The 27,016-nt window shown below is 39.2% G+C and overlaps 2 protein-coding genes across 2 annotated transcripts; both read right to left on the bottom strand.

Annotated features, from left to right (window-relative positions):
• Window positions 1-554: 554 nt before the first annotated feature.
• Window positions 555-7,632, bottom strand: zgc:153031 (dihydrofolate reductase-like). Its single transcript, NM_001292554.1, is given in 6 exon segments — window positions 555-990; window positions 1,599-1,717; window positions 2,497-2,623; window positions 4,242-4,338; window positions 6,610-6,659; window positions 7,442-7,632. Coding segments are annotated over 6 exon segments (585 nt in total). The 5' UTR covers window positions 7,537-7,632; the 3' UTR covers window positions 555-893.
• Window positions 7,633-8,990: 1,358 nt separating this feature from the next.
• cry1b (cryptochrome circadian regulator 1b) lies at window positions 8,991-24,843 on the bottom strand. Its single transcript, XM_007895430.2, has 14 exons — window positions 24,498-24,843; window positions 21,753-21,861; window positions 20,255-20,397; window positions 18,925-19,109; window positions 14,909-14,997; window positions 14,352-14,492; window positions 13,065-13,376; window positions 12,674-12,825; window positions 12,106-12,308; window positions 11,842-11,937; window positions 11,619-11,699; window positions 11,214-11,306; window positions 11,038-11,129; window positions 8,991-10,536 (listed from the first exon to the last, which is right to left on the bottom strand). Exons 1-13 carry the CDS (start codon window positions 24,653-24,655, stop codon window positions 11,038-11,040), a joined length of 1,854 nt encoding a protein of 617 aa, XP_007893621.1. The 5' UTR covers window positions 24,656-24,843; the 3' UTR covers window positions 8,991-10,536.
• Between the last annotated feature and the right edge of the window lie 2,173 nt (window positions 24,844-27,016).

The raw sequence follows: 27,016 nt of genomic DNA, 5'->3' as shown, positions 1-27,016 counted from the left end.
ATGCTGGTAGACTGTGTTATACACTGGTAATCACTTGGTGTGTTGTGGTCTGTGACATCTTACAATCTTGGCAATCTAATTTCTGTTATACCTCTGTGAGCAGATCATGGTGCCAAAACAGTTTAAGGAAATCGATATACAAGGCCAAAAGTTTGGAATGAGGAAGGCCCTGTGCCCCATTTCATCTCGTCCTTCTAGCAATAAACTGTTTCCTAAAGTGCAGTGTCCTTGACTTCTTGACATCTGTCTTAAAATTACCTTTCACAACCTTCTTCTGGTACCCTGGCCTATAAGAACGTATTGGTTTTCTCTATCCATTCAGTCACTTCTCAAAGTGTACTCTTTATTTGTTTCAAACTTATTTCAAACAATCATAGAAATTAGCCCAATTTGCTGGAATTGATCAAGTATTGTGAGGGAATAACCTTCACTTGTCAGCTTGGAGAATCACAATTCATGTTTACAAACATAAAAGATAACATGATTGATGGTTAGATATGTGGTTTGTAGAGTCTGAAAGAAAATGAGGAACAAACAATGCAAATCTTACCATTCCATTTATCATTTTGTTTTATTAAATTCAAACTCCCTGAGACGTGCTAAAACCGTGTAGTGACGCAAAATGAGAGATTTTCATTTTATTTCATAATATCTAAACAAATAAAGTAATTAAGATAGGCAGAATGAATAATGTCCATCAATCCAGCTATATTAAATATAATTTTAAGATTTAAAAGATCTGTATCGAACAAGATGCCTGTGGTCATTAAAAAGGGAATTCAACACAAAGCAGAAAGGAGGTCACAGGACCTCACTCACACCAGAATCTAAATACGGTAATTAATATTTTTAATATCTTGAAACTCCATCTCATATTATTACACAAGGATATATTAATTTTCAGACCCAGAACTGGGGACTTTCTGAAAGACTTGAAATTTGTATTTGATGCCATTTTCCTCTTGTATTTCTTTGGGAACTCCTGGAAACCTAGGAGGTGTAAAGAGTTGGCACGTGAGAATCATTGTAACTATAGGGGCAGTCAGTGTTTCGGGACGTTAAACACTTCAGGAGTCTTCTCAATGGGAAAAGCGCTATATAATTATAAATAGGTGTTGTATTAATAATAATAATAATAATAATAATCCTTGCATTTGATATAGCACTTTTCACGTCGGGAGGACGTCCCAAAGCGCTTCACAGAACACACTGTAAAGTGAATTGACTGTATATTTGTGGGCGAACGCAAATATTTATAAAATATTTATAAAATATTATAAAATATTTATAAAATATTTATAAAATATTATAAAATATTTATAAAATATTTATAAAATATTATAAAATATTTATAAAATATTTATAAAATATTATAAAATATTTATAAAATATTTATAAAATAGAATATTTGTATTCTATCTGATCTGAAACTTGATGAGTGAGGAGGCTGGGTGGAGCCTCTGGAACCCCTTCAAAGGAGAGACAAGAGGAGAAGGAAATGTTTATTGAAAAGTTGAATGTTGGGGATATATATTTTGATATCTGAATAGCTTTTTGTTAAACTCAAATAACAAAAAGGAGGAAACATCTAAACTTACCCCTCCACCAGTTTAAAGGTATTGTGAAAATCCAATTGTGGGAAGAAGGTATCACAATCCAAATCAGCCATGATTTCTGTAAGGTAAATGCGTTCACACCAGGGATGTTTACTGGCTTCCTATGTGTAGAACATAAAACAAATTATCATCTAAAAGTGCTGCAACGTATCTCATTGATATAGTTCCAAAGGAACTGGCTACTTTTTCTAGGATATCCATTATTAGAAATCTGTTTTAAATACCTTTTTATTATAGTTTATTACTATTAACCATCTTTGACATATAATTTGCCTACTCCTACAGTGTCTTTCATGTCAGGAGGACGTTTAAAAGCGCCTCGCAGGATTTATTATGAAGTGGAATCACTGTGTATTTGTAGGTTAACATGGCAGTCCAATTACTCACAACAATGTCCTACAAATAACTATGAAATGAATGACTAATTTTATTTGGGGGATTGTCGACTAGGACACCAGGAACAACCCCGTTCTTTTTCTGTGTAGTGTCATTGGATCTTTAACGTCTACCTGTACAGGCAAACCTCAGTTTGATGTCTCATCCAAAGGATAGCACGTCCAATAATGCAACCCACCCGCAGCACTGCACTGGAGTGTCAGCTTAGTCCCTACACGTGGCTTGAACCTACAACCTTCTGACTCAGAGGGCAGAGTGCTACCAACTGAGCCAGGCTGAAACATGTTCTATGTAAAGGAACAGGAGGGATCTAATCCAGAGAAAAGGTTAGATTTTATAGGACTGGGTTTCCAATTTTCCCCTCTAAAAATGAAAAGGTCCTTGTAAAAAAATACCCCTAACTGAGGTGGCATTGATATAAAGCTCCCAAATTTACATTCCTACTCTTGCCTGATGTACTAGATGATACTTTTCATGGCCTTACCTCAAACAGCTTTGCTCCACCTATAACCCATATTGTTTCAATTTCCTCACTCAGAGGAGGTATCGATGTAAGCTGAAGAGCACTGTTCAGATTTTGGCAGAGGTAGTTGGCGTTGTCTGGCACAGCACTGCAAACAGACATAATAAGACATATATGATAAGACATAAAATGCAGGTTATTCATTGATTTTGCTTAATTTGCAGCTTGTAAATTAGGTGGTGCAGCAAATGGATTTGATGCAGTATTGATAAAAACTGATTTACTCTTACAAGAAATCTTTACTTGAGAATTATTCATGATATTTTTATTCAATCCTCACCTTTGAGTTAATGGGAAACTGCATTAAAAATACACAGCGAAAAAATCATTCTTTTTAGCGCTCAGTATATGGTTGACTATATTGTATGCAGTTTTAGGAAAACTACCTGACGACTTGGCTATTTAAAACATGGATAATTTGAAGAATATTCTTCCCCATAGAGTAGGGAATAATGTGGAGCACACTTCTAGCAAAGAACAGTCATTAATCCTGCAATTATTAGTTCCTTCAAATGAGAATTTGATAAATGTACACTTGAGAACATAATAGAGGACATTGGGAGAGGTGTAGACTGAATTGAATATGTATGCCATGAGTCACAATGCTGTTAGGGCTGAAAGAGTTGTCAGTGCAGGGAAATATACTATGGTTGAGCACTCTGAAGCTTTTCCTTGGTTATCTTTGCGATTCAAGGAATATTTATACAGATGAAGTGGGTGGGTGGGTGGATGAGGAGCAGAAGAGAAGTCTATTGTTGGGTAGGATTTGCGTAGCTGTAGAAGAAAGGGTCGCATTAGGTTAAATAATATTTTTTTTGATCTCCGGTTTGTTATTTCAACAAAATGGAAAATAATTATCAAGGCACTTCTTGTTTGCTATCAGCATATATGACACATGAATAAAGAAAAACATCAAAGAGACTTGTAACCCATTCATGATGCAGACGCTAATATTTAATCTGCTTTTGATTGTAGAAGGATTGAGGGAGGGAGGGGGAAGTAAGCAGGACCTTTTTTTTGAGCTTAGGTAATTTTGGTATCGAGTTAGTTCCCTGTGGCAGTCTTGATATTCCAGTTCCTGAACCAGGCAGGTGTGTAACACTGTTCTAAAGCGCTGTTGATTTCAGACCAGTTAGCTTCGCAAGTTTTTGACTCAGAGACGACAGTGCTGTCCTCCCGACGTGAAAGGCGCTATACAAATGTAATTTTGTTGTTGTTGTTGTACTAACACTTGGCTCACCAAACTAACATGTCACCACAATGGGTAAACATGGACAAACTATTAAGTGCCGTGGGATGGTCCACTAACGTGAAAAGCACTAAATCCTGAAAATATTTTTTTTTTATTTCTTTATCCAGAAAATAATTAATGACTAGAATAGGGTACTAGGAAGGGTGGTTTAGGTCCCATTTAAGACACAGCTTGATGCTATTCCTTAAATAGTAGGAATTCTTATGACGTCTTGTGTAACATGTGGAACTCTGAGTCAGTCTGGTTTGAATACCCTTAAAGAATGATGATGGATATTACATGTGTCAGACACCTAGCTGGCTAAAGAAAAGCAGAAAAAAGGTTGTTTTTTTAACACGTGAAAATTAAATCCTTGTGAATTCCTTCGAACATTCCCAGACAACAAGTTATTAGTTTGTCTCTCAGTACAACTTTATAACTCTAGTTAGATTATTTCAAGTTTAATGTAACTTACCTTAAGGTTCTGCTCAGAACTACAAAATAGCAGTTTGGTGCAGATAAATAGCTTGGGAGACAACTTCTTCTACCGCAAATAAGAAGGTTTTTCTTGCCTAATAATGGCATAAATAAATGAGTCTCATCATTCCATTGTATCGCACTTTTACAGTTTCACATTCCCACAAGCAGTCATTGCGATTATTTAAATAAGCAAAGGTGTATTGTAAATATGTAATGAAATAAAAATCCTTACCTTTGACAAATATGGGTTATCTACACAGAGGGATAGAAATTCTATTGACAAATTACCAAATCTGAAATAAGATTGGTAATCGACCAGGGTTCGATTCCCGGCAGGGTGAAACCTTGGGCAAGTTTCCTTACTCCGCACACCTGATAATAATTCCTCAAGAAAAAAAATAATAAATTGGTCACTTCAATCCACGACTGTTTGTGGGACGCTGCTGTGCGCAATTGGCTGCTGCGTTTCGCCCACAATTAGGGTCAATTGACTTAACAGTATAATCTGTGAAGGGCTTTGAGACGTCTAGAAGACGTGAAAAGCACTATATCAAATGCAAGGATTATTATTATTAATATTAATCTGTAATTTGGGAGTGAAAATAAAAAGGTATGTGATTATTTGAACATGTGAAATTTGTCTGAGGTTTTAGCCCATGTTTTTTTCTGGATATGATAGCTGTATCTAAATCATGGAAAGGCCCTAAAGCATAATAGTCCTTGCATTTGATTTAGCGCCTTATTACTAATTGACTGAGCTTTTGGCAATGACTGCTTTAGAATGGGGGAAAATTGTAAACTTATAATACTTGCATTTGATATAGCGCCTCATTATGTCTTCAAGACATCTCAAAGCGCTTCACAGAATATACTGTAAAGTGTATATTGACTGTATATTTTGTGGATGAAACGCGGCAACCAATTGCGCACAGCAGTGTCCCACAAATAGTCTTGGATTGAAGAGTTATTATTTGTTATTATTTTTTTGAAGCAATTATTACCCCCGGAAAAGCAATCCGCCAATCACCAACAGGGAGAACCATAAAAACAAATATTGAGGGGCTTGAGCTGCAGGAAATTCTCTCACCTGGAGGTTCAGAGTTCAAAATCTCCTCTCATCTGGCATTCCCTTCAAAGAGGAAGCTTCACAAGTTTTGCCTAAGGTGTGTGCGAGATAAAGGGTGGTCATTAAGGGAGGTTGTCTGCTGATCATTAGCCAGTGCTGTCTGTTGGAAAGGAAGTCCGGCAGATATTTGAGGAACTAACAGCTAATCCTTTCACTCCCACTATCAGAAGAATGACTCATCTTCACTGTAGTAACAGGACATTGTCTTGTCTTGGTGTGTTCCTGTTGCTGGAAGATCACAGATATGATCTAACATCTAACATTGGACACCCAGACACAAACCCCTTCTGAAAGGTAACTCTGCCACAGACAGTTCCTTTTACTCTTTGTTTAACAGCTTCTGCACTGTGTGCAGAAAACAAACAGGCATGAAAGAGTGAACCCGTTTTATTTGGGGGATTGTTGGCCAGGACCAGGAGAAACTCCCTTCTCTTTTCGAATAGAGCTATGAGATCTTTAATGTCCACCTGAACAGGCAGACGGGACCTCGGATTAAAGTCTCACCAGAAGAACTGCATCTCCGACAATGCAATCCCCACCCCCACATAGTGCTGATTTGGAGTGTACTGATGTGGGATTTGAACCCACAACTTTCGGACTCAGAGGCAAGTCTGCCACTGAGCCAAGCTGACATTCTGCACCCATTCTCATGAATCTAAATATTGGAACATAACATAACCCTGCACATAGATACTCTGCTTCAGATCGAAGGTTATTCTTGACTATGTGAAGCAATATGCTACAATTGCATAATTTATATTTGCACAGATATGAAGAAACTTTAAACAGTATAAAAATACTCAGTGGCAATAACTCACAGTATCACGGTCTGGACATTCACCAACAATCGGAGTTCATACCCTACGTTAGAGTTAGTAACTTAGAGGTTACTAACTCTGATTGTTAGTAAATGTCCTTGAGTTAGTAATCACCCCAACAGGGGTCTAATGTCACTTCTGAGTGAACTAACATTCGTAAATACTCATTCTACATACAGTCAAACTGTTCAAACAACCGCCTCAATTCAGCAGCTGGAACCATCCAGACAGCCCACTTCACACACAAACAAACCCTTATTTAAGTACTCGGGGATGCTATATAAATGCAAGGTGGTGGTGTCATTATTCAGAGCCCTCCCTTGCACAAAAGCCAATTTGGCCAGGTCTCTTGAGTGGTTGTTGAAGACAGATTTGACTGCATTTTACAATCAAAACAAATTGGTTTTGAATAAATTTACCTGGAGTCGAGACTGCGGTGACTTTTGAAATGAAATAGTTAAGCTCATTCCTACAAAGAGGGATAACAGGTGGAATTAGTAAATAAATTGCATTATATGGCTAAAGCTGTTCCTCTGCGCATCTTTATACACATGTTTACCTCCTCTCAAATGTTATTCTGAAGCAGCTCTCGCTCGTCAATGAACAAAGATGCTAACCACTGGCATAGCTAGAAATGGAAATTTGGACGGAGCACTAATTTATGGTGGATAGACAATAGAAAAAAAGTTTCTAATCCTAACATGAAAAGAGATTATGTCAAATGTGAGAAATATTATTACACCCTGAGTGAAAGAGGGAGGAGCACAGACCTGATGCAGCAGTCTTTATCTGTGCCCTGAATCAGCTTCTCAGATGTGCATAAAACCAATGAGAAAAATTCAAACAATTGTTTCCTTTCTGCTTCCTTTCACTTTCTGGATGCACTCCCTCTGCCTCGCCCACTCCCTTGCCTCCTTCAAGACCTATCTCCAGACCCTCCTCTTCGACCATGCCTTTTTAAAACTTTTAATTATTTAACAGTTTTAAAGTTATGTTTGGGGGGACAGTTTATCAATATATTAAAAATACTAAGATCCAAGTTCCTGCTATTAGATACACCTTACAATCTACAATTGCAAGTATAAGCAGGAACTATAAACCAGCTTTTCGTCTGCAAACAGTACCTCTGGACTTTCAGCTGTATAAACATTGGTAACAGCAATCTTGGCTTCTGAGGTTTTAATCAGAATCTTACTTTATACAATACTTACTCTTTATTTAAAATGACAAATTACATTCTAATTTACTTACGGTAAATTCCAAGGCAAATCTCCATCTATGCCAATTCCCATATTTCTTTCAGCTGCTGCAATCAGACAGATGGATTTGGGATTAATTTCAGCCATTCTAATGTTTTAGAATAGTTTGCATAACAAATTGATCTAGCTGAACTGAACCTTGGCATAAAGAACAAAAGCTTTAACCAGAAGCTGCAGCAATTCACAAAACTGATCGGACAGGTTTCTGTTCTGTAAAACAGTAATTGGGGTCAAAGTTTACCTTTCGTTTTACATTTTATGGAGCGGGAGGAAGGCAACATCTGTGGCTCCCAACAACACACTGTAATGAAACATTCTTGTGCCACGTAAATACCAATCAATTTTAATGCAAGTGGAAGCTACTGAAATAATTACCATTGTCAATTACATTTTGTGATGGAAAATGTTACGCGGGTAAAGTTAGAAAGGAAGGAATGTGGTGGAGAAGGTCAGAGACTGATAATACTCTAGCAAGGTTTTGCCAAACTAGTTTAAGTAGAGACAACAAATTGTGTTCATATAGCGCCTTTTACACCGGACAGTCTCAGAGCCCTTGAGACTAGGGGCTGGCTTGTACAGCTCTAGAGATGCAGTTATCGTGCACAATTAATGTAATTTTAATATATTTCATTCTTATCTCAAATACTGCATATCATTTTCTACAATTCAAGTTTTAGATTATTTTCTATTCACCTTATTATTAAAGTTTGATATGGTGTCGTGGCGAGATGCGCTACATAAAACACAACTCAAAGACGGTTTCAACAATCAACCATTGTAAGCTTTATTGACCCACTGCAGTGAGGGAAGAGGTCCTTTCAGGTTACAATACCCGAGCAGCACAACTTCAAATTTTATGTGATTATACAGAGTACATATATTTTTAGAATACATGATACACAAATCTTATCCAACCAAAATAGTTTGTTCACGTGAATACTTTTCCAATTTTCCTAATTGGTAGTTTTTACTCTTGGGTGGTTTTGTATTGTCTGTCAGGTTAATCTGGGGAAGATGGGTTTGCAGGGTTACGAAGAGAAAGCTGGTGATTGGGGTTAGTGAAAGTGACTTGCTCTGTCAAAGAGCCGGCACAGACTTGATGGGCCGAATGGCCTCCTTCTGTGCCGTAACATTCAAAAAAAAATTGTCAAACACAGTGATATTCCTTACTAATTAATTTTAGTAAGGCAGGAAAGACCTTGGAGGAGATCTTTTGATTTTCTGCCAATACAGTAGGCTTGCCAAATTTACTGATACAGGGACAACACTTATGTCAATGCAGTCAGGAAGTGAAGGACTATTTACACTGTATTGCAAGATGTTTTTAACCAGTTATGTGATGGTTCAAATTACATTTCCACAATGGCAGGCACTATAAGGAACTCCCCTCCCCCAACAACATATAGAATCCATACAAAAAAAATCCTCTCTGGGATAACAAACTTTTCTCCTTAGCAACCATTACATGACCAATTTAATTTGTAGCCATACTTAACCTACAAGACTGACATAAGAAGAAATAAAGAAGTCCACATAGAGCATTTATTACATCTTTTTTTATTAATAACAATCACAAATGCATTGTAAATCGAAAAGTTTTACCAAGAAACAACCATTTTTCAATAAAAGACAATATCCTTCAAATCTGCATTTACATACTTACACACATAAGATCATCATAACTTTAAAAACATATGTAGCAGGGTTAGAATTAATATTCAGTCCAGTGCAGTTGCATTCAACTCAAGTCACCAACAATGAGACTTTTCAAGTTGCATACAAGTGGACTAGATTTATACATAGTACTGATATTTGACATCTATTTTCATAAATGGAACCTTCTAAATGAAGATCTACATAATAAATAACTACCGCTATGGATTATCCTATTATTTTATTGCAGATGTAAAACAGAATCTGCATCAGTGCGAAGTTGTCAACACAAAGATGTATAAAATGTCAGTAATCCATAATAAAGCTTGTAAAACTCAGTCTTGACCAGTACTTAAATAAATATTGGTTTTCATGTGGCTGGCTGCCTTAAAATCTATATTACAAACCTGTTCTAAACACTGAATCCAATAAACAGAAAATGAGACTAGCAATTTGAACTCAACTCTATAAGGACTACGAGTGTAGATCTAAAGGCTTATAAACTCGTAATCAAATTTAGATTATAGAGAAATGTTCTCTTTAGAATTGTATGGTGCATATGATCTACAAGAATATTAATAAATCTTGTGTAATCTATGATTACTTTCTGTTGATAATAGAACTTTTTACATAATCTGATCTTGCGCGAATATTTACTCTGTGACTTAACCATATAGAATTAGGACCAGATAGTCTTCCAAGTACAATGCTCAATGTTTTTGTTCAAGGTGGCAGGTATTAATCTGAAAAGCTAGCAGGCAGCTCACATGGCAATGTAATATAAGCATGTTTGTGTTTGAAATAGCTGCTGTCAAATTAAAATTTGCATCAAAAGCAGAAATATCCAACGCATAGAGCAACAGAATGTACTGGGGAACAGTGGGATACAAAGTTGATTCAATTGTGCTATCCCTGAATAGCAGAGTATCTCACCATTGCCCGGTATAGAGCTTCCTATTAACCGAAGTAAGTGGTCCCACTGTAAAAATCTGGTCTAAATGATCAAGTTACATGGATAAGACATGACGCAAGAAGATCACATAGGAAAAGTAAATAACTTTTTTTTATATAAAAGCCTCTCAATTTTTGCTCTTGTTTTACATAATCAATGCTAAAACATTTGTAAATGTTTCTTTGCATGAAAGATTATCAAAAATAGATGTCTAACTAAACAAAACAAAGTATCAAAGATTACAAGATTTAATTTAGAAATACAAAATTTACACAAGTATTTAACAAGACATCATACTGTACTTTCACCAACATAACTTTTTTAAAAAATGGAAATGCATCCAGAATTTTTTCATTATTCTTGTATATTTTCACATAAATTTGTTTTCCTGAAAAAGTGCTCTTGGGGGCAATGTCTATAACCTCTCCAGTATCAGAATGTGTGGAAATGAATCTTATGCATTCTTCCCACTCCCAAATGTGCTAGAAACAGAGAAACATTAGACAGGAGTTAATCGAATACAAAACCTCTAAAAATTAAGGATTCAGAAAGTACTAAATTCACAGCTTTTACATTTAAGATTTTAGACAATAGTTAATTAGCAAAGAATTACAGTTCCAATGCAGATATGGACTGCAGCAAATCTAGACAGCACCAACGCCCCTCTACCCCATAGTTGAGCACTATGTCTAAATTCTGACTGAGATAATGGACGAAAAGCTGCTATGAAAATCTTTCATAGCCAGTAGTGTGATTTTGATAACTGGAGATAATATCTCATAACATTACTGCACGTGAAGAAAACTAGCTTGATAGGCTGAATTGGCCCCTTTCTGCATTCTAATATTCTGTATGCCTAACTGGCCACTCTGGATAACTCATCACTGAGCTCTTTTCTCCTGGAGTAACAAGTTATCAGGAGTTTACTATACATTGTTCGGAGAACGTTTGCTGTGTCCTTTAAAATAATGTTCTACATTTACCTAGTTACTGTTTTGCCTTTGAACTTTGGGTCCAAATCCTTGCATTTCTTCTTCTGGACTATGGCGTTTTCCAGACATTGGTGTATTCCTGCCTGATAAAACATGGATCATAATTTTAGTTGAAACATAGTTACTAAATATGTAACACTGTCTTTTAATCAATAAAATCTTTGTACCTTGCTGCAGTAAAGTGGTATGAGACAGCTGAGAGTCCCTTTGTGAAAAGCACAAAAGATTGCTTCCTTGTCCATTCACTCCCGTAATGTAACCTACAGAAAGATATTAACAAAAATAACAATTTTACAAAAGTGCTCATCAAAATTTTTCTAAATTATGACACAGACTCAAGTTGATTATGCAGTAAAGATTTGCAGAAGGTTTTAGAAACACTGGTGATACAAGACAAGTAAATGTATCGCCAGTATTTCACTGACACATTTGAATTATCAAATATAAATAAAAAGACATAATGAATGGAGGCTATGGAATTGAATTTGTGAAAAGGAGACAAATTAATCAGAATAATGGGTAAATTGCCTATTAAATGATCTGCAATAGAAAAAGAACATGAAATTACTCACTTTGCTGCTGGTTATTCCTCAACTGGAATTCACTCTGTGTATATGGCAGAGAATGGTTTCCATTTGTAGATGGCAGATCACCTAATGAAAAATGGAATGTTTCTTAGCATACAGATGCAGTAGGTATTATTTTGGCACTTCCATAGTGACATGAGTTCATGTGTATAGTGGGTAAAGCTTTAACTGCAATACACTCACCAAAGCAAAGATCTGGTCATCTCACCTGTTAGATTATTGCATCCATGTGTGTTTTCTCCTGCCGAATATCCCATAATTCCACCATTACCATTTGGGTTAGAAGGAACTGAATCTAGGAGACCTAGAAATTCAATTAAAAAAGTTAAATGTTTGGAAAGAAAGTACTGTTGTAAAAATGAACATTCAGTGCATTCAATGAACCTTCTTTCTAAACGTTTTAAGGAACCAGTTAATTCTTCAAAACACAAAAATAGATTATGCAGTTAATGTATTTTTCCTCCCTCCTCACCTAATCCCCTATAACAGGAAAGCTGCTGATAGATCTGCTTCATTCGTTCAATATTCAAGCAACTAGCCTCAGCATGGTTCACCATGGGCTTTGGATAATGAACTCCAAGGATGCATTTTGCAGCCTTTTGCACACTTTCTGGAGCATTCCATGGATCGTAGATATATTTAGCAGGAAAACCTCGGAGTACTGGCAAATAACGTCTGAAACATAGAAGAACGACATGAATCAATAGACTGCTGATAAAATACGGAATGTAGAATTTACACAAAATACGATGTGTGAAAAGTATTTTTAAACAAACAGATGAGCTCACAAAAATAATTTGTAGGTTCTCATTATACTGCATATTACAAGACTGAAATTTGATCAGCTGCTTGCTGAAATAGGTCATTGCATAATGGGAGGGAAGGGAAAGAAAAGAATAGAAAAGGAACTAACAATGCAACGTGGAATCTAATCCCTGCTCGATTAAACATTCTACAGTTGGCATTCACTTTGGTTAGAATCTATTGGAAATATAACTGGGGGGAGTGGGGTGATGTTACCTGAAGTAATCAATTAGTACCTGATATAGTCTCCATTTGGGTCAGTTCTGCGTCCAAAACCCACAGGACAATAGCAGTGAAAAAACTGTTGGAAGAATGAGCTGCAGGAGAGCCACATCCAGCTTCCAGCATTGACACTCCAGTCAGCATCAAGCAACAACTCTTCAAATACCTAGATAAACAAAAACTGCTGCATCAAACATTGCTTTTCACCAAACGTTGATCATAAAATTTCATTTAAAAGAATCTGGATAACCAAAAGATTGAACCTAACAATAATCTACAAAAAAAAGTTTCTTTTTGTGAAATCCAAGTGCAAAGAACTATAAGCAGTGCTATATACCAGAAGTGCTATAGTTGAAGAAGCCTACCGAAAGTAGTTCGAATTACAATTTACTCCATCTAACTCACCTTCATTCCTTCTTCCCAACTAATCCAGAGATCACCTCTTGTTAAAAAACACGCTACTGCATGACGGGCCAAGTGATGAATCCAGCCTTCCTGACGGAGCTGTGTCATTATAGCATCAATCCAGGGGAATCCCGTCTTTCCCTCTGCCCACTTAGCTAAAGCCTCAGCATTTCGATCCCATGGAATTTGGACACAAATAGGATTTCCCTCCATTTTATCAAATCTGGGGTTGTTGGTAGCAGCTGCGTAGAAGAATTCACGCCATAACAGTTGACCATAGAGAGACAAAGGAGGAGAGCCATTTTTCTTTACCTGTTGGAAACGACGGGGGAAATTAAATGAAGGCATTTCAAAGTTATACTGCAGGACTAATATAGTTGCTAAAATAAACAAGAGTAGCTTTACTACCAGATATTAGTTAAGAGTTTTATTATTGAGAATTCCACCACCAAAACAGACTGTGATTCTTGACTCCCTCAAAGTAACAGCACTTTATCAGTGTCTCCCATCAACCATAAATTCAGGTGTATGTTAAAGTTCCCATGTAATACTTTAAGAGACGGGAGTTTCTCCTAGTGTCCTAACCAACAGTTCCCCAGTTAAATTGGTCATTTATTTCATGGCCGTTTGTGGGATATTACAAGGCCCAGATTGTCTGCCACATTTTCCACTGCCACTAAACTTCACAGTAAAACCTTGTATTTGGAAAATTCTCAATGACATGATACTGCTATATCAAATCAAGGATTATTTATTATTACTATATGTTCACAAACCCACACCAATAAATTTTTACTTATATAGCGCCCTCCACGCAGGGTAGCGTCTCAGAGCGCTTAAAAGTGGCGGAGCCCGACTCCAAGCCAGGTGGAGGAGGGGGGGGAAGGTAGCCGTAAGCACGGTCGACAGGCGGAACTTGAAAAGGGGGAGGGGGGGGGAAGGAGGAGGGACTGAGCAAGAGTGTTCCAGGGTTTTGGTGCGTAGTGGCTGAAAGCACAAACCCCGATCATGGGGCGGAGGGTGGAGGGACGAGCAGGAGGCTGGTACCAGTCGAGCGGAGGTACCGGGTGGTGGATTGGGGAGTGAGGAGGTCAGAGAAATCTACCTTAGGCAAACAAATAATCCAATTTTGGAGTCTGATGGAAAACACTTCCAACAAACATACCTAAAATGAATGTTCATTTGTCTGTTAATTATCATCTAATCAAAATGCAATAGTGAACACATTACTGTATTATTTGATTTTACATTGTAAATCTTCTTGTGAAATGTTTGACCCAGGCTTACCTTTTTATACAAGTCAGTCAGCTTAAAATAAAAGAGACGGCACGACAAACAACCAAATCGCAAGTATGGACTCAGCCCGGTAGGGCTCGCAAGGAGTGAATTGGAGTTCATTCGTGGCCTTTCAAAGTTTGCCACCCAAGCCTGAAAATCAAGGAGAAACAAATGTGGTGAAAACGAGGCTGACATCTGTTGATTAGGACAAATGCAAGATGTACAAGCTTACCAACTCTTATAATACAGGCAAACTATATTACTAATTTTTAAATACATAAGGCTGTAAGAAAATCATGGTGTGGAATCAGCAACGTTTTATGACTACAGTGAGTATTCACTCCCATTTAGACCATCCACCTGTCTAATCACACCTCCATCCGCCTACCCACCAAGCCACCCCTGTTCTCATTAGACCATCCTCAGGTGGAAGCCCCAATAAGAGCACAATCCGAATACAAACTGAGTTTTGTCTAGAAAAAGGTTGTAGCTTTTGATCTACTAGTTTTTAAAGCAGAACCCGCTTTTTCCCCCTCTCCTAAAGAAGGATAGGATTGTATTTTTACCTTTCTCTCCAAATGTCTCTCTAATCTTGTAAGAGCCTCCGATTCCCCACCTGGCCACACAGCTGATGATAGACCTTCTGTATCAAAGCCTAAAAATGGAAAGATGAAAACATCTGTTTTACTGCAGTAAACAGTTCTATCATTTTTTGTACCAACAAACATGGATTCATTGCACAAACAAGTTTCAACTCGGACAGAACTGAACTGAGGTCAGATCAATGAAGTAGACCTAAAATTAAATGAATCAATAATTGGTTATCCACAGCAGGCCAAACAGTTAATAATATCATAATAATCCTTGCATTTGTTATAGTGCCATATCACATCTTCGAGACGTGTCAAAGTGCTTCACGAATACACTGTAAAGCGAACTGACCGTATTTTTCTGGGCAAAACGCAGCAGAGTCCCACAAAAAGTCATGCATAGAGTATTTTGTAAGAGTTTAACATTTCTCGTAATTTTTTAATTTTGTTAAGTGCCATATCTGTAATATTCCTAGTTTTCCTTGTTTTAACCATCTTAATGGATGTGCAATTTGGTTTCCATTTCAGATTTTCAACATTCTGTTTTGTTTTCTCTCCCTTCTCCCTAGAAAGGTTACCAACTATTTTGAAAGCAAGATTGCTTGTTTTTAATCATATTTTATATTGGAATCATTTTAACCCAAATAAACAACAGTAAACATATTTCAGTTTTGTTTGTTTTACCTGTAGCTAAAAACATGTTTACAATATTCATTGAAATAGCCCTCACTTATGACAGGCATCACATAACGAAAATTAAAACTTCTCCATCAACCTTCAGTTATTCATATATTGTAACTACAAATATGCACACAGTACTACCCTTGATATATTAAAAAGAAATGAACCCTTAAGAAACTCTGATTTCCTTTGCAATTTGGAAACCAAACAAAAATAATTCTGGAGACAGCCATGTCATTCTTATTTAAAGAACACATTTCTGGGGTCCACACCCATGTGAAACATGGATAGGAAAGATCCAACTGTTAGCCCTACTGCGTTCACATATAGCCCTGAAATCATAGTGTTAGTGGGGTGGGGTAGCAAAAGATTTCAGCTTTGTGATCTGACGGCAGCATGCACAGCCTGCTCTGCTTAATCTCAATAAGCATTTCACTAAAGCCAGCGCTTTTGCAACTCTAATCCACTCTCTCTGCTTTCTCCCCCCTCTCTCTATCTCCTGAAACCCCCAAACAGGATGCTGTTTCAGTGATACTGATAGGGGACAGGGTGCAAAGTTCATACAACAAAAACTGCATTCCAAATCTCAAATTTCAACATCACAAACTGTACTGTAGCTACAATTGAATCTTGGGACTTGCCTCAGAAATTGCTGTTGAAAAACTGACAGTTCATAAACAGCTAACCACAAATTTACATTTCCACAAACATCTCTGGTCTTTGGGACAACTTTCTTCTTGTTGGTGCTGCAAAGTACTGACAATCCTGACACTGGTTTGTCTTTGCATCATTCTTTATGAAGTAGGAAGTACAATTATATTTCATCCAACACTAGCTAGGATCACTTTCATTTGGACCATGGCAGATACAGGCTTGATAAAATCCAACTAGAAATTATCAGCTACCTTCAAGGGTAGGTATGAAAGCAGGTAGCTTTGAAATGGTTTGGACAATAGTAGTTCAAGGAGAGTTCCATTTTCATAATAATTTATTAACTTCAGTTGCTGCCACAAGGGCTTGGTGGAAGAAAAAAACCCAGCTGTGGTGTGGTGTCTTCTTTGCAGTTATATTGGCTTATGTTGACTAACATAACTGGCTTTTCATCGTTTACAGTTAGTCTTACATATACAACATTGATCAAATCTTCTGTTATCTGAATTCAAAAGCGTAATTTGGCTCATCTGAGCAATTCATTGGCAACCCAAGAGCTCTTTTCTTCCCTTCAAGAAAGCAATCCCCAAAGTGTAAGATTTGGCCAGTAATTGGGTCAACTGGAATGGCCTCAAGTAAGAACAGGTTACTTTGGATTAGCATCCCAACCAATCAAAAGGTCAGATTTCATCTGGGTTCTGAACAAGGAGATCTTATTTACATTGCCAAGTGCCATATCCATTCTATGCAGCTATTCATTGGCTGACAAGCCTATTGAATGAAATAGGTTGTTAAGCAAAACAGAAATAATTTGATAGATGGCGTAGTTCAGGAAACCAAAAGAACAGAGAAACTCGTCTTCATACTAAGTCGCAGTAAACGCCCGGTCATCAACTCAACGGAAATGCAAGCAAGAGCAACTGCAAACTACGAGATTCTCAGACAGCTTTCAAGGGCCTAAGAAAGACAGTCAAACCAGTTCCAATATCAATTCCAGCTGCACTATCCCTTTAAGAATGAAGTTATGTGCCACATCTACATGAATAAAGTAGGGTAGCTGATCATATTTGCTGTAAAATCATTGGATCCAGTCAGGTTAAAAAAAAGCTAAAACAAGGTATTAAGTTAAGCATTCCAAATTAAGATCAGGTATTAAGATACAACTTTTTCAAAACTTGATCTTAGAAAGTTGCATTTGGTCTTTCTCAAAGAAGGGATCAAAGTCACATCCCAATATCAGACAATGTTCTTCCTGACAATAGTTTCAAATGTGATGCAAATCACAAACTATTGCAACAACTTGCTAACTAGTCACCAAATTGCCATTGACAAAATGTTACTTATGATGTTAGCAAACATGCAAAACAGAAATTGAAGTAGTCTCCCCAATGCCCAGCAGTAACCTTCGATATTTCTAGAGCCTTTGATAAAGTATGCCATCCTGGCATCACTGAGCAGTTGGCCTGTTTTAGGGTATATCTCATGAGCTGCTGAATTGGATATGCAGCCTTCTCAGATGACATACACTGAGTAATCATAAACTGGGCACTTGTTGTCTTATTGCAACACCTACATAGGGTCCATCTAGGAAACACGTTTGGCCCAACTCAGTTTCTCATCTTCATGAGGTGGAGGTAACCACAAGTGAAGTTCTTTGCTGATGACACCAACCTCTAAATTGTGGACAGCTCTCCATCTGAAAGACAAGCAGCGACCGAATCAATGTTGGTAGACAGAAAAATGGTGTTTTACTTTCAGCACCAAGAACTACCAGTCAATAGAGAAATATGGACCATGATGTTGCCCACACACCAACACTCTGCAAGGATTGTAAAGGCTTTAGTTACAGGCTTTCTGCTCCTTGCCCTGGTAGTCACATCTCAACTGAGGCAAATATATGGCAAAGAGAGGCAGAAAAGGTGCACGTTTGAAAATCCCCAAGCAGCTAAACACTAACAAGGGCTGAATGGCCTACTCCTGCTCCTACATGTTATGTTAACGACAAAATTACATCTGTATAGCGCCTTTCACGTCAGGAGAACAATCAGTGTTTCGGACCAAATGTAAACACTAGAAACTTTAACGTTCTACAAAGCATACATCCACCTAGTAGCAGAACAATGTATTCCTGCTTATCACATGGAAGACAAAACATCACAATGTGTGCAATTGTGCTGCCGCATTTGCCTACAAATTATAGTCACTCTTATTTCACAGTAATTTCTGTGAAGCACTTTGAGATATCCTTCTGATGTGATATTGCTCTATACCAAATGCAAGCATTGTATCACATCAGTCTTGTACTCAATATTGTCCAAACCATTCAGGCCAGTGATAAGAATGATCTGCTTCATGCCAAAGCTCATCCTGTCAAAAATCCAATGGATGAACCAGATTGTCAGTCCTCTCCAGCATTATGACTAGACCAGCATCACAATTGCTAGCACCTAAACCAGACTGTTATATTTATCAAAATAACTGTTGAAGCTGCACTTCGACATTCTGCATCAATCCAAAGAGTACCATAAATACCAATACCAAATTTCCACAGCTATGCTCTGAATTCAAATCAAGAGTTAACCAGCTGTACAACCAGGAGCTGCAGAAATTATAACGCTGTTAGAAATCTACAGCATTTTTTAAAAAAAAATTCTTCATACCTAATTCTTCCAATGATGGGACTCCATATTTCTCATCATGATCATCAAGAATAGGCGTTGTACATCTTCCCATTACCTCTCGGGTAATCGTTTCTACTGGCAAGTCCAGGGGCTCCATTCGGCTTATAAGTGTTTGGAATCGTTTGTATGTCAGTGGTGGCTGTCCACCATTCAGCTCTATAATTCTATTCAAAGAAAAATTCAATAGATTTTTAAACAAACATCCAAGTTTGAAACTAGTTTCATTAATCTTAATTAGCTGAAAAGTAGTATACAAATTTACATAACATCTTTCACATGGTCAGTATTTTTGTAAAGAAAGATCCAGCTCAGGAACAACATCATTCTGGGTGGCCTTTTAATTTACTAATCCTTGCAGCTCTTTTTAACCAGTCAACCCATTTTCCAAAAACAGTAATGTATATAAAAATATAGAATGAGTAATTATCCGAGAGTTTATTGGGTTCATAAGATAAACAAATTTAATTTATGTGCTTTTAATAATTGGGTTAATAACATTGCAAAAAGAGGCAACAGTTTTAAATATCAGGTGCTTTTTTACTCTGTTTCAGTGCTCGAACTATAAATTTACAATTCTATACAGCTAGGGAGATTATCCTATAACATTCCTTGATTCTAGCAAAGGTTTAAGAGGTAAAGAGATTTTCAGGGGTTTAACTCAACTATTCCAAAAAACAATATTTTAACTGTCTTCATCCCATTATGGAGTTAGTGGAAAATATTGTCATTTTAAAGTGGGATAAGTTAGTCCACATGAAGTACATTTGGCAATGTTCGCTTGCAAAATGCACAATTAGTACACTTTACAGTAAATCCTGTGAAGTGCTTTGAGAATCTTCCTGACGTGAAAGGCGCAAGGGAAGATCAAGTGTAAGGATTATTGTGCACTGCAAATAAAAATCTAAACTAGAAAAATTGTATGTGATCAACCCATATTGTTCAAATATCTAGCTATTGGTAACAATTTGGGAGGGCATCCATTTTCTACCATGGTCCCCTAATTGACCCAGAAACTAGTTTTCACGACACAATGTAACAGAAAGATTAATTGTATTTGCCATAGTCCCAGATTTCTACGACTGAAAATTCCAAGTGCGCAATGCAAATCCTACAGCAGCATCCAGTGTCAGAAATCAGGTACTACAATAGTTTACAATAAAGGCCCACTTTAAGTTGCTTTAAAAATGCAATTCGAAAAGATGACATACATTTTATCGCAGACACTTTCAGGCATTAATTTAAAATTTTCATACTCAACACTAACATGGTGATAGGGCCTTACTGGTTAAGGGTGTACAGTGTAACTTACTTGTCAAGGTTGTACAATGTATGTGAAACATCTACAATCACTTTTACTTCCGCTTCACTGGCTAGTTTCTTGATAGCTGCATCTCGCTCCTTGCCAAAAGGTTCAGAGTCGTATTCAAATGAAAGAAGTGAAATGTCCCATTCCTGGAGTAAGCAAAATTATACTTAGAACATTTACACTGCCAAGTCATCCAAAACTTTTCAGCTTAAATTCTAAATATTATGTAAAGTGCTTTGAAATGTCTCAACTTTGTGATAAGGCACTATTTCAAAATGTAAGGATTATTATTATTATTCTATTAAATCAAAATTGATGGTTCTACAAAACAGAAGGATGTGAGTTTGCAAACAGAATTCCCATATGAAGTCCCACCATGCTCTTGTGAGAAAGCACTAAGAGGCCTAGCATTTCTCATAGAACAAAAATAGAAACGGTCAAAGTCTGTTCTTGTGTACCTTCTGCACACTCTCCAATATATTTTAATTTAGGGTCCGTAATCTAGAAACACTATATTGTTTTGGTGGCAGTATGAAACACCTTTAATTCATGGAATCCATATATATAATGACTTAATTTCAAAATAAACCAGATCAATATATGCAATGCAGTCATCTGGGTACAATGTCTTACCAACCATGGGTTAAGCAAGGCATGGAAAATATCTGACTTGGCTCATCAGGTGGTCACTAAACAACGCCTGCACATTGCCATTACATCAGCAGCAACCTGCTGATCTGGAAATTAGCCATTTGTTACCATGGGAAGTTGGCTAGTCAGCAGAGCAACCACCATATTTCTTCTTGGTGCAAGTTCACAGTAAAATAAATAGCTATATTGAAGAACATTATAATAAGGTTTCCCTGTACCACTGCAGTACATTTTGGTGACTCTAAAAGCCACCTGAGGTTTTATTGCAATTTTTGTACCACAGACTTCAAATAGCACGCAAGTAAATTTTAAACACTTCAAGTTACGTCAGAAAATGTAAGACACTGCACGATGAAGCCAACCCTTATCCTCACCCGGCTTCACTGGCTCCCCATTTCCCAGAAGACTGAGTTCAAGGTTCTCATTCTCACTTTCCAAACTCTCCATGGTCTTGCCCCATCCTACCTCTACGACCTGCCCGCTCCCTCCGCTCAGCAGGCACTGACTGGACTGCTTCATGACCCCACCCCACCACCTGCTTCATGTCCCCCACTTCACCCAACGCACTTTGGCCCCCACTCCTCCCAAATTCAACCCCCACCTCGGGTGCACTCACGACTATCCAGGACTTTAGGACATCCTACCAACATGACAGGTGCTACAAAAAGTTGTTGTCATCTTCAAGGCTCATACATGAATAAAAGCCAATTGGGTGAGAAAACTGCAAGATTCCATGGAACATTCCACTTGAACACCTGAATGTTGTGACATGCTCTTTTTGTACATTTTCTGGTCACTGTACTCAATTGTTAATTGACATACTTCCCAGAATTTTTTAAAAAACAAATACCTTGAATAGTCTTGGAAAAACATCAGCTGGCTGTCCACGAATAACAAACAAACGAGAGTTTAACTTCCGCAAATTGGCATCAAGATCTTCAAGGCACTGCAACAGGAATCTGATTTTAAAAAAGAATATTAATTTAGCAATACTATAAAAGGCAATCCACACTATTCTTTTCTGGGCTACAGATAGAAATGCAATCACAAAAGCTAGTCATTTAATCCATCAAAGCCTCATGTCATTAGCTCCCCAATTGATTACTGCAATATTGACTGTTATAATTTACTTTCTTAACTTTATATAAAATCCAGAAATACTAATTTAGGTTACTTTGTACACCCTGAAATTTACAGCTCAACATGCATGACCTATAAATAAATTGATTAACACCATGACAATTGGATTTTCTCAGGCAGACAGCTTGCCCTACCTGACTGCACATCAAGATTAAGTTAAAACAAAGTCCACTCAGAAAAAAATCTTCAAAACATCATAAATATATCTACTGTCAAAGAATAATACCACGGTTCCTAACCTACATGATCCAACATATTACCAGTGTATGGAGCATCCTAACAAACGTGTGTAATTACCTTAGTCTTTTGTTTTTATGCAAGAGAATATCTGTGGTGTGCATATGCAAGATAGATACCATGGATTAGACTTCAAATCCTATTTGAGTCTAATCTGTTTACTCTGATAATAGTTGGTCTAAAATAAAGTCCAAGCCCGCACTCTACAAAAAAGAAACCAGAGCACAATTTTGTAGTTTTGTTTGATCATTAGGTCTCTTAAACCCATGAGCATTTTTCTGCACTTCTGGAATAATTCCAGCTTTCTCACCATTCCCACTCCTAACAGATGAATGTGTCACCTCCAAACTTGACTTCAAGCACAAGCCTCATGAGCCTCCTGATGTATGCTATAGCTCTTCCAGAACTGCAGTCTGTAACCTCTTCCACACAGGCTCTGCATGCCCATCACACCCATCTTCAGTAAGTTAAATTGGCTCCTTGCCCCCAGCTGATTGATTTCAAGATATATTCTGAATTACACACACTCAACCTTTTTATATCTGTAATATCTTCCAATCCTACTGTCCACTTCCTCAGCAAACTCAGCCCTGCTGCATATACGTCAGTCCCTTCACCCGACTATTGGCAGCAGAGCATTCACCCTCTATGCTCCTACACTCTTGAACTCGCTTCCAAAATAACTGCCTTGATCCAGCCAAAACCTTTCTAAAGTCTACCTCGTCGGACTGGCCTTGGTTACCTCCCTCCTACTTCTGATCTTACTCTGATCACTCTCGCTGTGAGGAGTTGTGAGATGTTACATACAGGGCTTGTGTAAGTGCACTTGTATAAACTGGTACAACACAGCGGGACCATTGTCCAGCTGACCCCATTGGATTTCCGTGCATGAATAACTACATGCACATGCAGAGCCCATCGATCAGTCAGTCTAAATCAAACCGTCCATTTAACTAATAATACTTAGCTCAAAATAAGCATCTAATAAATTTCAAACTTTTTTTTGAGTTATATTCCACCTGATGTGAAGACCCCGCCTTAAGGTGTTAACCCAACATGTTCACCAAAATGAAGATCACAGTTAATCAGCTCCTGATCAATCATTGCATTTAATCCAGTTATATAAGTACTGGAGCTACTCTAAAATGCATCCTATAACCAGGTCACTAAACAGCATCGGAGCAAAGTCCAGACCCAGAATGGCAGAGTTTACACAAATATGAATATGATCAACAGAATCAGTGACCTTTTGTAGAAGACAAGTGAGTATGTATTAAGGACAGGAGACAACATGACAACAACAATCCTTGTATTTGATTATAACACTCTTATCACGTCGCTGAGACGTTTCAAAGAGCTTCACAGGATAATAGTCAAGTGAACCGACTATTTTGCGGGGCAATGTCTATAGGATGGAAATGATTTTTTTTTAAAAAAGCTATAGTTCGGCTAAATAACACCGCCGTCGGGTGGGCTTCGGGTGAATCAGTCATTGAAGACCCATCGCAGACGTCAAAACGAGTCGTCTCGAAATCGCCGTCAATCGCGGCGTTACCCCTCAAAGCCGCGGCCGGTCTGACGCGCCGCTTCGACACGACGGCGGTCCCACTTCGCTGGAAAAAGGCGGGCGGGGCACCGCCTCTTTACTGACGGCCACCAACCCCCACCCCCACAGCCCGAGCAGCCCGGCCCGAGCCTGTGATGGAAGATCACGTTGGAGGGAGCGTGGACGGGACCCGCTCCGAAGCCCTTTGCGCGCACGTTTGGTTGCACGAGCCTCTCAACGCCCCGGGGAGGGGGGCGGGGCTCGGCTTGACATGCAAGTGACGTGGGTGACCATCAAACCCCATTGAAAACAAATGGAAGCCCGGCTTCCTGCACCGAGTCAAACAAAAACTAGGTCACAGAAACATGAGCACCTCTCTCTCTCTCTCCCTCCCTCTCCATAACAAAGAGTCACCGGGACATAGATGCAGCTCGGGAACGACGACTTAACTCACAAACATTTTGGGGTTATTTTTGGCCACGTAACGCCTGCAATTGAAAGGTCCGCGCAAAGCCGACGCGAGCGGTTATTTAATAAGGCACAAGAGAAGTAATTAGCTCACGGCTCCCTCTCTCTCTCTCTGATCACACAAACACTATGGGCGGGAAGGGACATCGGAGACCCCAACCACATCTTCCCTCCACAGCTTCCCCCCATGACTGACCCCCTTACCTCCATCTGTTGATGCCGACGTTGGAAGAGCCAGCGAACCAAGGGTCGAGGATGTAGACACAGCGGACCCTGTCCGAAGTCAGCACCGTCTTCATCAAAGCCGGGTTGTCGTGCAGCCGGAGACCCTTTCGGAACCAGTGGATCGAGTTGCCTCCCATGGCCGGGCGGACGAGAGCTCCAAAAGGTTCGACGGGTCGGAAACTGAAGGCTGAACTCGGGTCACAAGGCGCCGACTGTGGGCACTGAGGGGAGACCGGCGGCTGCACTGTCTGCCCCCCCGAGAGTCCGCACGCGCTCCTCCGTCCACCCGCTTCCCTTCAGTGATTCAAAACCTCCAACTGTCAACGGCCGGCGCTCGCTCCACAGTGCACGTGACCAGGCTCGAGTCGCTTCCCATTGGCCGCTGCCGGACCACGTGATTCACCGCCCCCCCCCCCCCGCCTCCTCACGTGTATGCGGCGCGGTCACCTCCTCCTCTCCGTGTTGTTGCCAGATTTTGGGGGCGGGTTTCACGCCCAATTGGGCGGGTTATTTTTTTTTTGGTTGGGTTTGGGGGGTGGGGGTATATTGGGGGGGGGGGAGGTTGGGGTATATTTGGGGGTTTCCCCCCACTTTGAAGACCTTTTCTTACACAGTTTCCAAAGCACGGTTGGCCACTCTGCTCCCCATAGCAGGTGAAGCATAATATTGGGCTACTTTGGGTGGGGGGGGTTTAGTTAGTATTTGGTTAACTTTGGGTTTACAAACGTATTTTAATTTCTGGTCCTCGCGCGAAAAAAAAAAACGCTGTCCTTATTTCACTGGGGATACGCGAGCGCTTTCCCGCGGTTCCTGCCGTGCGACTCGCGCTGATCCGGCTTCAAATAATAATAATAATATAATAATAATAATAATAATATGATAACAGTGAACCTTGCATTTGATACAGCTCCTCATCACGTCGTCGAGACGTCTCAAAGCGCTTCACAGGATACACCGTCAACGACAAGAACGACGACGACGACGTGTGTCGGGGAGGGTTGGAGGGCAGGTGGGGGCGGTTGGGGGGGGGGAAAGGAGGGTGATCGAAGGCACGGTCGGTCGAAGAGGAGGGTCTTGAGATGGGTCTTCAAGGAGGCAAGGGAAGGGGCGAGGCGGAGGGTCTCAGGGATGGAGTTCCAGAGGGTGGGTGGGGAGGGCAGAAGACCCGCCCGCCAATGGTGGAGCGGGTGAGGCGGGGGACGTGGAGGAGACCGGAGCCCACTGAGCGGGGGGAGCGAGCAGGATGGTAGGGGGTTAAGGAGATCGTAGAGATGGGGGGGGGGGGGGGAGTGAGGCCATGGAGAGCTTTGAAGGTGAGGACCAGGATCTTAAACTGTATCCTCTGTGTGATGGTAAAGTGACTTGACTGTACATTTTGTGGCTGAAACACAGCAGCCAATGGCGCATAGTAGTGGCCCACAAACAGTCGTGGATGGAGTGATCAAATTTTTATTTTAAGGGATTATTATACCTGGAAAAGTAATCTGCCAATCAGAAGAAGATATTGAAGACATGCTTATTACTGGAAATGTTAACTGCAGGGATGTGGATGACAGCCTTCACACCTACCAATGTCTGCCAATTTTGACCCTGTCATGTGTAAAAGTTATATAATCCTTCATATAACTGATAATTAGTCTGTAGCCGACTAAACTGCTTTAGTTGGGGTGAGCACTGCAGTGAGAGCTTTGGGCCAATGGTAAACTCGGATGAAGACACGAGAAGCTCAGTACAAGTCAAGTGACCAACTTGTCATTTATTTTCGAGGTCACTTGTATTCGTATTAGGATGATCGGATTGTACTTCATACAGTTGGGAAGAAATAAATGCCCCTATTGCGTCCACATTCATACACAGTTAATAAATAAGCTGTTGATTAGAGGTGCTTTCGCTGCATTAGAAAAGCTTCCCTCACTCCCAAAAACTAGCAACTGTAATATCCGCACCCCCCCCCCCCCAGAGCAGAATTATTTGCATTTGATGATGTTATTTGGATTTACGTATTGCATTAAGTGTTCATGTGACTTTATAATCTTGGTTATAATTGTTAAATAATTGGTTATAATCTTGGCAGGATTGTTGCCTGAAAAGCCGTTCCTACAAGCTCAGTGTTTAGACAACTGTGTAATTTGCCGGTGTGTTTTTTTTCTTTAAGTACTATACGCAGAGAGAGGGAAACTTGAGAAAATTCTAGAAGATCCATAATAAAAGTTCCAGCCCGCTCCATTGGAAGTAGTGATATAATTGTACTTTTGGGTCTTCCCTGGTCCACACATGAAAGGAGTGAGGCCATGGAGGGCTCACGAAAAAGATTGTTAATCCTCTTCCAACCCCCCGCCAGCGTGATTAGCCGAGCACTAATTAAGATACTTAATCAATGGCTTGGGGAAATAAATCTGGTGGCTGGTTCTGACAGTAGATATCTGGCGGGGATGAACAAGCAGCCAATTTGTGCTCAATTATATTTGCATACTGTTTACCTGCAGGACTAGAAGATT

This window comes from Callorhinchus milii, unplaced genomic scaffold, assembly GCF_018977255.1.
Source record: "Callorhinchus milii isolate IMCB2004 unplaced genomic scaffold, IMCB_Cmil_1.0 Scaffold5, whole genome shotgun sequence".
In the NCBI taxonomy this organism is placed as follows: domain Eukaryota; kingdom Metazoa; phylum Chordata; class Chondrichthyes; order Chimaeriformes; family Callorhinchidae; genus Callorhinchus; species Callorhinchus milii.
The sequence above is the reverse complement of the archived record's forward strand: the minus strand, read 5'-3'. Positions and strand labels throughout refer to the sequence as shown.

Coding starts and splice junctions, on each gene's coding strand:
- cry1b (XM_007895430.2), bottom strand. CDS start 24,655: ATGGGAGGCAACTCGATCCACTGGTTCCGAAAGGGTCTCCGGCTGCAC. Junction 12,309..12,673: donor CCAAATGGAGACTATATCAG/GTACTAATTGAT, acceptor TCTATGTTTCAG/ACGTTATTTGCCAGTACTCC. Junction 11,130..11,213: donor TACCACTTTACTGCAGCAAG/GTACAAAGATTT, acceptor ATGTTTTATCAG/GCAGGAATACACCAATGTCT.